Raw genomic sequence first — 13,405 nt, 5'->3', positions numbered from 1 at the left:
AGTTCCCAGCCCCGCCACTTGAAGACAATGCAGCAGGAGGAGGGAGACTCTCTTAGAATCCTATCCACCCAAAACTGAACTACACATTTCCAGTGGCCTCCATTCCAGCCGGCGTGTGATCTCATTGGACATTGGGCCTCTTCATGGTGTCCGCTGGCCCCAATAAAAACCTACATACAGTATACATGACGGGTACATGGGAACCTCGCAACACTGAGCACAAAGTCTCTTCTCATTGGCCACCTCTGAGATGAAATCAGTCCAGTCCACTAAGAGTGTGTTGTTCTCAGCCAATCACTGGTGAGCAGAATACAGTACCTAATATCCTAGATCAGGGGTCTCCAAAATATGGCTTGCGAGCCACATCTGGCCCAAAGCAACCCCGGCTGGTTGGCTTTGGATGCACCACTCTGTGTATTGTAATATGGAGACCGGCACATCCATTGCCAGCCAGCCAGCCTGGCATCCCTGATTGTAAGAGGGAATTCTGCTGGGCAGTCCTGGATGTAAGCAGATATGAGGGGGGTACTTTGCTGGACACTCCAGGATATAAGGGGGGGTGGACCCCACTTGGCACTCCCGGATGTAAGGGGGGGGGTCTGTGGGGCACTCATGGTTGTAAGGGGGGGGGACTCTGCTGGCCGTTCCTGCTTCTAAAGGTGGGGGAGAGGGGGGTTTGGGCACTCCTGGTTGTAAGGGGGGGTGGACCCCGCTGGGCATTCCTGAATGTAAGGGGGGGTGGACCCTACTGGGCACTACTGGATGTAAGGAGGGATCTGTAGGGCACTCATGGGTGTAAGGGGGGGGGGCAGTGCAAAGAATTCCTGGATGTAAGGGGGGGGACTCTGCTGGCCGCTCCTGCTTGTAAAAGTGTGTGTGGGGGGGGGGGGGGTTGGGCACTCCTGGTTGTAAAGGGACAACTCTGTTGGGCACACATTGAATTGAAGAGGGAATCCTGCTGGGCACTCCTAGTTGGGAGTGGGGGGACTATGCTGGGCACACCTAGATGTAAGGGAGACTATGCTGGGCATTCCCAATTGTTGGGGGGGGGGGGATATGCTAGGCATTACTGGATGTAAGGGGGACTCTGCTGGACACTCCTAGTTGTGGGGGGGGGCAACACTGTTCGGCACGCCTGGATGGAGGGGATGGGCACTCCAGATTGTTTGGGGGGGGGGGGGGGCGACTCTGCTGGGCACTCCTGGATGGAAGGGGGGGTAACTGTTGGCCACTCCTGGACGGAGGGGGTGGGGTTATGCTAGGCACTACTGGATGTAAGGGGGGCTATGGTGGGCACTCCTGATTGTTGGAGGGGGGCTATGCTGGGCACTACTGGATGTAAGAGGGACTATGGTGGGCAATCCTGGTTGGAGGGGGGACTATGGTGGGCACTCCTGGATGGAGAGGGGCTATGCTAGGCACTACTGGATGCAAGGGGGACTACTATGGTGGGCACTCATGATTGTTGGGGGGTGCCATTCTGGGCACTACTGGATGTAAGGGGGGCTGTGGTGGGCACTCCTGGATGGAGGGGGGGCTATAATAGGCACTACTGGATGTAAGGGGGACTATAGTGGGCACCCCAGATTGTTGGGGGGGGGGGGGAACTAGGCTGGGCATACTTTGATGGAAGAGGTAACCCTGCTGGGCACTCCTGGTTGTGAAGGGGGGTCTATGAAGGCCATGCTGGGCACTCCTGGATGTAAGGGGATGGGGGTGGGGGTGGGACTATGATGGGCACTCCTGGCTGTAAGGGGCGGCTCTGCTGGGCACTTCTGGCTGTAAGGAGGGAGGGGGGACCCAGCTGGACACTCCTGGATGCAATGCAAGGGGGGCTCTGTAGGACACTCCTGGGTGTAAAAGGGGGGAAGCAGTGCAGGGCATTCCTAGATGTAAGGGGGGACTCTGCTTGCCACTCCTGCTTGTAAAAAGGGGGGGGGGGGGGGTTGGGCACTCCTGGTTGTGAGGGGGTGACTCTGTTGAGCACACATTAATGGAAGAGGGAACCCTGCTGGACACTCCTAATTGGAAAGGGGGGGGGGGACTATTCTAGGCACTACTGGATGTAAGGGGGTCTATGGTGGGCACTCCAGCTTGTTGGGGGAGGGGAGACTATGCTGGGCATACATTGATGAAAAAGAGGGAACCCTGTTGGGCACTCCTAGTTGTGAGGAGGTCTATGATGGGCACTCCTAGGTGTAAAGGGGGGGGACTCTGCTGGGCACACCTAGATGTAGGGGGACTATGCTGGGCATTACTGGATGTAAGGAAGGACTTATTCATTGATTTATAAAACCGGTAATAATTGGCCTGCTAATATTTGTAATACATAAAGTATACAAGGTAAGTGGCCCCCATACTGAGGCTCCATGCACACTATAAGCAAAAAAAAAAAATAGCCAGAAAAACGCTTAAGAACTCTCATAATTAGCGTTTATTGGCATTTCCTATAATGGGACTCATCCCTTTTTTTTTTTTTTTCTGCGCAGTTCCTCTTAAGAATAAAATAAAAATGTGCAGGATTATAAACTATACAAAGAAATAACAACATTGAACACCAAGTAATTAAAATCATCGCCATTATAATACATATCTATACAATGTATCTATTTGTGCTGCAAATGTGAAATACCGAGACAAGCCGTAAATTACAGCCAGGTAGGTGAGAATTGGGAATTGACTGACAGCGTAATAGTCTTTGCCGCAGCAGACGGTGGCAGCGGGCGTTAAAATCCATCCCCCTCCCCCCCCCCCCCCCCCCATTAAAAAAAAAAAAGAACTTGCAGAAAAATTTGCCAAACAAAAACTCCACTTTGCAGTCATCATTACAGCAATCATTAAGCCTCTCCCTCAGAATATCTTTCTGTTTATGATAATCCAAGCGTTCGATCAATTGTTGGATGACTTGCCGGCACGTTTAGCAGTTCCATTTTTCTCTTAACGACAAAGCGCCTCGTTTACTTTTCCAGCTAATGAGGCGTGTGAAATGCCAGCGACCTATAAGACTACGCAAACAGGGAGATCTCCCAGTCGTCGTCCCCCCTGCGCGATCTGCGCCTCGTAATTTGCGTTCGTCCAACTCGGATTAATATTAGGTCGCTCCGTACGCACCAGCGACTCGGCACAATATTAGATTCTGAGCCGTTCGGAGAACCCGTGTTTACCGTGAACAATACCCCATTCTGCGTCATTAGACAAAATCGCTGTTATTGATGTTTTTAAGTGCGTTTTAATGTTTGAGGAACCTACGTCAGGCTTTGAAGTGACTCCGGTATCAAAACACTCAACAGAGTTTGTTGCGACAACAAGGCAGTCATTGGCCAATTCGTCATGTTAGGCTAAAATCCGAACAGACCCTTGGTCCCATTATTTTGACACCCCAACGTTCAGCTTTGGGCCCATTCCACCTTCACAGTTCACTTATCTAAAGAGGTCTCCTCTTTCAACGTCAACCCATTGTGTTGAATTTGGTCCTTGGGCAAACTTTTTGAAAGGGATTGTGATGGTGGAAATTGAAGGTCCATGGTATTCCTTACTATTGTGTGTGGGAAGGCTTGACTTTCGGTAAAGAGGCACCACCATCTCCTGGTCTATGTTAACACTTTTGGCAGATACCAAAAAGCCAATGACCATGCTCTTTAATTGCCCAAATAGCATGATTAGGGACTTCCCTAATGGTTCTACCTTCACAGTTCACGTTGCTGGGCTAATCTATTGCGGTCTCCTTCAACGTCGACCCATTGTTTTGAATTTGGTCCTTGGGTAGACTTTCAGGAAGGATTGTGATGGTGGAAATTGAAGGTCCGTGATATTCCTTACTATTGGTGAGGGGAAAGCTTGACTTTCGGTAAAGAGGCACCACCGTCTCCTGATCCACGTAAGCACGATTGGCTGATGGCAAAAAGCCAATGACCATGCCCTTTATTTGCCTAAACACCACCATTAGGGACTTCCGAAATTCCTTCCTCATTAGGCAGTAAATGACGGGGTTCAGGCAGCTGTTGCTGTGGGCGAGGCATACCGTAATGGGGTAGACGTAGGTATGGAAGTAATAGTAGGCGTGGCTCCATTGGACCACTTCAAACTTCATGAGAATACCCCATAAAACGCCAGCATGGTTGGGGAACCAGCAGACGAAGAAGACTATAATAACCATCTGGATGGAGTTGGTGATCTTGCTCTGTCGATGCTGGTTGTTGGCGTTCACCCTGTGTTGCCTCAAAAAGTTCAGCAGCATTATGTAGGATGTAGATATGACAAAAAGAGGTATGACAAACGCGATGGTAATCCTTTGGATGTGGTAGATGGCCAACCACTTTTTTTCTGGAAACTTCAACAGGCAGAGTTGATCCCCCAGGACCTCTTTGGTGCTGGCAAATATAATGGTGGGTATGGTGGCCACAAGGGCTAAAAGCCAAAGAGTGAAGCTGATCCACTTGGCTACCGTGGTGGACACGGTACACCTGAGGCTCAGTGCCGAAGCCACCAACCAGTACCTCGTCGCCGCCATGGCAGTCAGGAGGAACACATTGTAGTATACACTCAGCACTGTCATGGTGAGGACAATTTTGCACATGGGGTGTCCAAACAGCCAGCTGAAATCCATGATGGCATCCACAGCCCAGAAGGGCAAGGTGAAGGCAAACTGGAAATCGCTCAGCGCTAGACAGAAGACAAAAATATCGATGGCGGTGAGGCCGGTGGCTCTCTTTATCCTTATCAGGTACATGACGAAGAAGTTGCCCAGGAGCCCCACCGTGCAGACCAAGGAATAGATGACGGCAATAAGGATTTGGAAACTCACCAGTCCATAAGTTGGGATGGCAGCATCGTAATCCACGCTGGCATCGTATTGCGTGATGTTCCAAGTAGGCGCTGCCGAGAAGTTGAGATCCATCTCTGGCAGGTGTTTATGGAATGCACTCAAGTCTGGAAATATGGCAACTTATTTCAGGACTGTGCTTTTCCCTGATCTCAGTTGAGGGTCATCTTCTCCAGATGGTCCATTGCATGTCCACCACATCTAGGAGGTTCCAACACGGCAACTTTTCAGGAGAACTGTGCTCTTCCCTGATCTCAGTTGAGGGTCATCTCCAGATGGTCCATTGGGTGTCCACCACATCTAGAGGTTCCATGAGCCCAATGAGGTTAAGTGATTTTCCAGTCTCAGGTTCCTCCCTAGACAGTTCTTAGGCCAGGAGGACCCTCTGAAGGCTAATCAGGGTCTCGATTCAGCGTGCTCTTGTCTCAGAGAGACTCGTTCATGTCAGCCTCACCCTGTTCTTGGAATTACACTATACGGGACTGGTTTCCAGAGCTCAGCGATCACTCAGTGTGACTGTCCCAGAGCACTCCTCCTGCCGAGTATATCAACAAGTGGTGGGGGGGCTCCTCACTCTCTCGTAGGCTGGACTTCCACCAAACCCTTCATATGGCCAGATATGACAACTCCACATTTATATTATAGAAGAGCAAACACCAGATCAGAGAGAGGAGGACAGGGCAAAGTGCTGATCACATAGTCCCAGGGAACAAATATTACATTTTTATGGCCAGAGTTATAAAATCCTGTGTACAAAACAACGGCAAGAGCAACATCGGCACCACGGTGTCCCGGAGTTATAGTGTCATCCAACTGACCAAGACCAATATACAACCTATAAAAAATGACATTTTAATAACTAGTAGAAGGTTAATGAGACGCAGCGATGTTCTGCAGATCTCTAGAGGGGTCAGTGATGGAATAATCTGCAGAATATATCAATTTGGATCTGTCAGGAGGGGGAGGGGAGGGAGCGATGTTCTGCTGATCTCTAGAGAGGTCAATGATGGAATATTCTGCAGAATATCTCAATATGGATCTGTCAGGAGGGGGAGGGGAGGGAGCGATGTTCTGCAGATCTCTAGAGAGGTCAATGATGAAATATTCTGCAGAATATCTCAATATGGATCTGTCAGGAGGGGGAGGGGAGGGAGCGATGTTCTGCAGATCTCTAGAGAGGTCAATGATGAAATATTCTGCAGAATATCTCAATATGGATCTGTCGGGGGGGGAGCGATGTTCTGCAGATCTCTAGAGAGGTCAATGATGGGATAATCTGCAGAATATCTCAATATGGATCTGTCAGGAGGGAGCGATGTTCTGCAGATCTCTAGAGAGGTCAATGATGAAATATTCTGCAGAATATCTCAATATGGATCTGTCGGGGGGGGGGGGGGGGAGCGATGTTCTGCAGATCTCTAGAGAGGTCAATGATGGGATAATCTGCAGAATATCTCAATATGGATCTGTCAGGAGGGAGCGATGTTCTGCAGATCTCTAGGGAGGTCAGTGATGGGATAATCAGCAGAATATACAGTACAGCATGCTGGGACTTGTAGTTCCACACACTTGTTTTCTTCCCTCCTATAGAGAAGCTCTGACCCCCCCTGTGGATTGGCACGGTGGCTGGCAACGTATCGGTGAAGGTGGACGGGAACGCACTGTGCGGCGTCTCACCAATCAGAGCTCCTGGTGACGGCGGTTCTATATATAGCTCATGGTATACGGAAGGTATGGATGTGATAAATCCTTCTTGGTCTCAATTGATCTCATGGTGAAGCCGGGCTCAGCGGCGGTAATATTGGTGGCTTAGCAGGTAACCAACATGTATGAGTTACAGGCCAAGACACTACACTGCCACAGCTGTACCAGAAACTCAGCCAGTCCCAAAACTGACCTGCCCACTAGGGGTTGTAGTCCTCCTAATCTCCCCACTAGTACATAGAGACGCCATGTCTGTCAGTGGGATGGTGGGAACCCCTCATAATGGGCACAGCGGGTGTACAGACCTGGGAACTCAGCACAGGGATGGTGGGAACCTCTCATAATGGGCACAGCGGGTGTACAGACCCGGGAACTCAGCACAGGGGTGGTGAGAACCCCTCATAATGGGCATAGCGGGTGTACAAACCCGGGAACTCAGCACAGGGATGGTGAGAACCCCTCATAATGGGTATAGCGGGTGTACAAACCCGGGAACTCAGCACAGGGATGGTGAGAACCCCTCATAATGGGCACAGCGGGTGTACAAACCCGGGAACTCAGCACAGGGATGGTGGGAACCCCTCATAATGGGCATAGCGGGTGTACAGACCCGGGAACTCAGCACAGGGATGGTGGGAACCCCTCATAATGGGCACAGCGGGTGTACAGACCCAAGAACTCAGCACAGGGATGGTAGGAACCCCTCATAATGGGCACAGTGGGTGTACAGACCCGGGAACTCATCACAGGGATGGTGGGAACCCCTCATAATGGGCACAGCGGGTGTACAGACCCGGGAACTCAGCACAGGGATGGTGGGAACTCCTCATAATGGGCACAGCGGGTGTACAGACCCAGGAACTCAGCACAGGGATGGTGAGAACCTCTCATAATGGGCACAGGGGGTGCAGAGGAAAGTGCTAGAAAATGAGGTGGGGCTCTGATTTGCTGCAGCTTCTAATACACATTGTGAGAAGCTCACAGTGTGCAGTGAAATCAGAGAAAGTTGTTTCAGTCCAGGAGAGGAGCCGGTACACCCGGAGGATGGCGGTCGATTCAATAACGTTCGATGTTTTGTGTAATGAGACGGTTCGATCCAATATCAATATTCCGATACATTTCAGTATAATTGGACGTTTTTTTTTATTTGCCATGAATTGATACTTTTACACGTCAATCATTTCATCTTGCGGGCTCGCTAATCTCTTCTCCAATCACAGGCGGCGTTTCATGGTGGTCGTATGTTGGCAATTGCACAAACGCAACATCAAGATAAAGGAACGCGTTCCGCAGCCAAACCCTCCCGGAGAGATATCCCTTTCCTCCTATATCGTCTCCACCGATAACAAGGTCATAACCGTGTGAGAAGCCACAGATGGAAGCCGCCTTCCCCACATGGGTGCCGCAGAGCCAGACCTATCCAGATAACCTATAGAAAATTAATCACATTACGGTCCCGGGCGTCTGCCATCATGTGACGTCATCCCTCCAGAACCTCAGACAGCTCCGCCCCCTTTACAGGCGAGACAGCGGCCAGCTCATCCCTGATAATATCTGGTTAATTAATTCTCCGTCAGCCAATTAAATCGTCATTTTCTCTTCGAGGGCAAAAAAACTAACAAAAAACAACTTAATTCAAAGGGGACGCATCATAAATTTAATGCCTTACCCCATTTAAAGGGGACGTATCATCATTCAATGTCTTTCTCCATTTAAAGGGGACACATCATCATTTCAATGTCTTACCCCATTTAAAGGGGATGCATCATCATTTCAATGCCTTACTCCATTTAAAGCGAACGCTTTATCATTTCAATGTCTTACTCCATTTAAAGGGGACATATCATGATTTCAATGTTTCACTCCATTTAAAGGGGACGTATCATCATGCAAGGTCTTACCCCATTTAAAGGGGACACATCATAATTTCAATGTCCTACTCCATTTAAAGGGAACGTATCATCATGCAATGTCTCACTCTCTTTAAAGGGTATACATCGTAATTTCAATGTCTTACCCCATTTAAAGGGGATTCATATCATTTCAATGTCTTACTCCATTTAAAGGGGACACATCATCATTCAATGTCTTACTCAATTTAAAGGGGACGCATCATAAATTTAATGCCTTACCCCATTTAAAGGGGACGTATCATCATTCAATGTCTTACCCCATTTAAAGGGGACACATCATAATTTCAATGTCTTACTCCATTTAAAGGGGACACATCATCATTTCAATGTCTTACCCCATTTAAAGCAAACGCTTTATCATTTCAATGTCTTACCCCATTTAAAGGGGACACATCATAATTTCAATGTCTTACTCCATTTAAAGGGGACACATCATCATTTCAATGTCTTACTCCATTTAAAGGGGACACATCATCATTTCAATGTCTTACCCCATTTAAAGCAAACGCTTTATCATTTCAATGTCTTACCCCATTTAAAGGGGACACATAATAATTTCAATGTCCTACTCCATGTAAAGGGGACGTATCATCATGCAATGTCTCACTCTCTTTAAAGGGGATACATCGTAATTTCAATGTCTTACCCCATTTAAAGGGGATGCATATCATTTCAATGTCTTACTCCATTTAAAGGGGACACATCATAATTTCAATGTCTTACCCCATTTAAAGGGGACGCATAATAATTTCAATGTCTTACTCCATTTAAAGGGGACGCTTCATCATTTCAAATGTCTTACCCCATTTAAAGGGGACACATCATAATTTTAATGCCCTACTCCATTTAAAGGGGACGTATCCTCATTCAATGTCTTACTCCATTTAAAGGGGACGCATCATCAATTCAATGTCTTACTCCATTTAAAGGGTACGAATCCTAATTTCAATGTCTTACCCCATTTAAAGGGGACGCATCATCATTTCAATGTCTTACTCCATTTAAAGAGGGCACATCATCATTTCAATGTCTTACTCCATTTAAAGGGGACACGTCATCATTTCAATGCCTTATTCTACTTAAAGGGGACGTATCATTATTTTTATTGTCTTATCCTATTTAAAGGGGACGTGTCATCATGTCACTGTCTTACTCCATTTAAAGGGGTTGTGTCATAATTTCAATATCTTAATTCATTTAAAGGGGTCACATCATCATCATTTTAATGCCTTATTCTACTTAAAGTGGACGTATCATCATTGTATTGTTTTACTCCATTTAAAGGGGACCTATCATGAATTAATTGTCCCTCAGATAAACATATAAAGGAGGTCAGCTTAGTATCTGTAATCTCATTAATGTGCATTAATGATTAAAACATCTGTTTCTTTCGTTAATGTATAGTCATTTACCTTTATGAGGGGGGCAGCCATATTTCCCCATTCCTGCTTTGCAATAATTGTGTTTTACTGCTCCTTCAGAATGAAAGACCTCAGCATGAAAGTCTATGAGTCGGCCAGAATAATAAAAACAACGTACTCCCTTTATGGCAGATATTGTGTTTCAGCTCATTATAACGGCACCAATTCACTGAGAGCTCCCTCTTGTGGTGGAAAAATCAGGAGACAATACTGAGCGATACCTGAGCTCATGCTGGTACCACATGAACATCACCGGGCCCCTGAGTGAACATAACTGTACTTGGTTTCACAGTATCAGAGCCCCCATAGTTGTTACATTTCTCTAGCTGTAGGGGGCAGCACAGTGATGTCCAATTAGTCCCAATTCCTAAATAAAGTCCCACTGGAAGAGGATCTGAGGTGGACGATAAATTCCAGGGGGATCAATAAAATCAATCAATCATGTGGTCTTCTGTCCCGGAGATACAGAACAGATCTGTACCGGGAAAGGTGAAGAGGTGACCGGCGATGACCGCCAGAGACCTAATGAGATCAGCGCTGCGCTCCATTATCTGCTGATTGGATTATCCTGTCGCCCGGCAATGGTAGGAAATATAAATTTACTGACCTCCAATCATTTCTACAAAAATCACTAACAGCCTGCTTCTCTATCCCCCAGCTAGAGGGGGCAGAAATTATAGGGAACAGGGGGTCACCAGGGCAGGAAATAAAGGGAACAGAGGGGTCATCAGGGCAGGAAAGAGAACTGAGGGGTCATCAGGGCAGGAAAGGAAATAGGGGGTCATCAGGGCAGGAAAGAGAACAGGGGCTGATCAGGGCAGGATAGAGAACAGGGGCTCATCAGGGCAGGAAAGGAAATAGGGGGTCAGCAGGGCAGGAAAGGGAACAGAGGGGTCATCAGGGCAGGAAAGAGAACTGAGGGGTCATCAGGGCAGGAAAGGAAATAGGGGGTCATCAGGGCAGGAAAGAGAACAGGGGCTCATCAGGGCAGGATAGAGAACAGGGGCTCATCAGGGCAGGATAGAGAACAGGGGCTCATCAGGGCAGGATAGAGAACAGGGGCTCATCAGGGCAGGAAAGGAAATAGGGGGTCAGCAGGGCAGGAAAGGGAACAGAGGGGTCATCAGGGCAGAGAAGGGAACAGAGGGGTCATCAGGGCAGGGAAGGGAACAGAGGGGTCATCAGGGCAGAAAAGGGAACAGAGGGGTCATCAGGGCAGGAAATGGAACAGAGGGGTCATCAGGGCAGAAAAGGAAAAAAGGGGTCACCAGGGCAGGATAGGGAACAGAGGCGTCATCAGGGGAGGATAGGGGGCAGAGGGGTCATCAGAGGAGGCTAGGGAACAGGGGGTCATCAGGGCAGGAAAGAAAATAGGGGGTCATCAGGGCAGGAAAGTGAACAGAGGGGTCATCAGGGCATGAAAGGAAATAGGGGGTCATCAGGGCAGCAAAGGGAACAGGGGGTCATCAGGGCAGGATAGGGAACAGAGGGGTCATCAGGGCAGGATAGGGAACAGAGGGGTCATCAGGGCAGGATAGGGAACAGAGGGGTCATCAGGGGAGGAAAAGAAATAGGGGGTCACCAGGGAAGGATAGGGAAAAGAGGGGTCATCAGGGCAGGATAGGGAACAGAGGGGTCATCAGGGGAGGAAAAGAAATAGGGGGTCACCAGGGAAGGATAGGGAACAGAGGGGACATCAGGGCAGGAAAGGAAACAGGGGATCACCAGGGCAGGATAGGGAACAGAGGGGTCATCAGGGCAGGATAGGGAACAGAGGGGTCTTTAGGGCAGGAAAGGAAAAATGGGGTCACCAGGGCAGGAAAAGAAACAGGGGGTCACCAGGGCAGGATAGGGAGCAGGGGGTCACCAGGGCAGGATAGGGAACAGGGGGTCACCAGGGCAGGATAGGGAACAGGGGGTCACCAGGGAAGGATAGGAAACATGGGGATCATCAGGACAGGAAAGGGAACAGAGGGGTCATCAGGGCAGGATAGAGAACAGAGGGGTCATCAGGTCAGGATAGGGAACAGAGGGGTCATCAGGGCAGAAAAGGAAACAGGGGGTCACCAGGGGGGGATAAGGAACAGAGGGGTCATCAGGGCAGGATAGGGAACAGAGGGGTCATCAAGGCAGGAAAGGAAACAGGGGGTCACCAGGGCTTGAAACAGGGGTCATCAGGGCAGGATAGGGAACAGAGGGGTCATCAGGGCAGGATAGGGAACAGGGGGTCATCAGGGCAGGTAAGGGAACAGGGGGACACCAGGGCAGGAAATAAAGGGAAAAAGAGGGTCACCAGGGCAGGAAAGATTAAAAAATGGGGTCACCAGGGCAGGAAAGGGAACAGGGGGTCACCAAGGCAGGAAAGGGAACAGGGGGTCACCAGGTCAGGATAGGGAACAGGGGGTCACCGGGTCAGGATAGGGAACAGGGGGTCACCAGGGCAGGATAGAGAACAGGGGGTCACCAGGGCAGGAAATAAAGGGAAAAGGGGGTCACCAGGGCAGGAAATAAAGGGAACAAAGGGTCACCAGGAAATAAAGGGAACAAAGGGTCACCAGGAAATAAAGGGAACAGGGGGTCACCAAGGCAAAAATGTGAACAGGGGGTCACTTGGGCAGGAAAGGGAACAGTGGGTCATCAGGGCAGGAAAGGGAACAGGGGGTCACCAGGGCAGGAAAGGGAACAGAGGGTCACCATGGCAGGAAAGGGAACAGGGGGTCATCAGGGTAGGATAGGGAACAGGGGGTCACCAGGGCAGGAAATAAAGGGAACATGGGGTCACCAGGGCAGGAAAAAAAGGCAAAAGGGGGCCACCAGGGCAGGAAATAAAGGGAAAAGGGGGTCACCAGGGCAGGAAATTAAGGAAAAAGGGGGTCACCAGGGCAGGAAATAAAGGGAACAAAGGGTCACCAGGAAATAAAGGGAACAAAGGGTCACCAGGAAATAAAGGGAACAGGGGGTCACCAAGGCAAAAATGGGAACAGGGGGTCACTTGGGCAGGAAAGGGAACAGTGGGTCATCAGGGCAGGAAAGGGAACAGGGGGTCACCAGGGCAGGAAAGGGAACAGAGGGTCACCATGGCAGGAAAGGGAACAGGGGGTCATCAGGGTAGGATAGGGAACAGGGGGTCACCAGGTCAGGAAATAAAGGGAACAGGGGGTCACCAAGGCAAAAATGGGAACAGGGGGTCACTTGGGCAGGAAAGGGAACAGTGGGTCATCAGGGCAGGAAAGGGAACAGAGGGTCACCATGGCAGGAAAGGGAACAGGGGGTCATCAGGGTAGGATAGGGAACAGGGGGTCACCATGGCAGGAAAAAAAGGGAACATGGGGTCACCAGGGCAGGAAAAAAAGGCAAAAGGGGGCCACCAGGGCAGGAAATAAAGGGAAAAGGGGGTCACCAGGGCAGGAAATAAAGGGAACAAAGGGTCACCAGGAAATAAAGGGAACAAAGGGTCACCAGGAAATAAAGGGAACAGGGGGTCACCAAGGCAAAAATGGGAACAGGGGGTCACTTGGGCAGGAAAGGGAACAGTGGGTCATCAG

General features: G+C 49.4%; 1 protein-coding gene across 1 annotated transcript; it reads right to left on the bottom strand.

The window, feature by feature from the left end:
- Positions 1–2,777: 2,777 nt before the first annotated feature.
- On the bottom strand, positions 2,778–5,514 carry RXFP4 (relaxin family peptide/INSL5 receptor 4). The gene has a single exon (XM_073610589.1). It carries the CDS (start codon positions 4,895–4,897, stop codon positions 3,707–3,709), a length of 1,191 nt encoding a protein of 396 aa, XP_073466690.1. The 5' UTR covers positions 4,898–5,514; the 3' UTR covers positions 2,778–3,706.
- Between the last annotated feature and the right edge of the window lie 7,891 nt (positions 5,515–13,405).

Source organism: Aquarana catesbeiana, linkage group LG13 (genome assembly GCF_042186555.1).
Source record: "Aquarana catesbeiana isolate 2022-GZ linkage group LG13, ASM4218655v1, whole genome shotgun sequence".
Classification (NCBI taxonomy): domain Eukaryota; kingdom Metazoa; phylum Chordata; class Amphibia; order Anura; family Ranidae; genus Aquarana; species Aquarana catesbeiana.
Note: the sequence above shows the minus strand (reverse complement) of the source record. Positions and strands in the feature narration are given on the sequence as shown.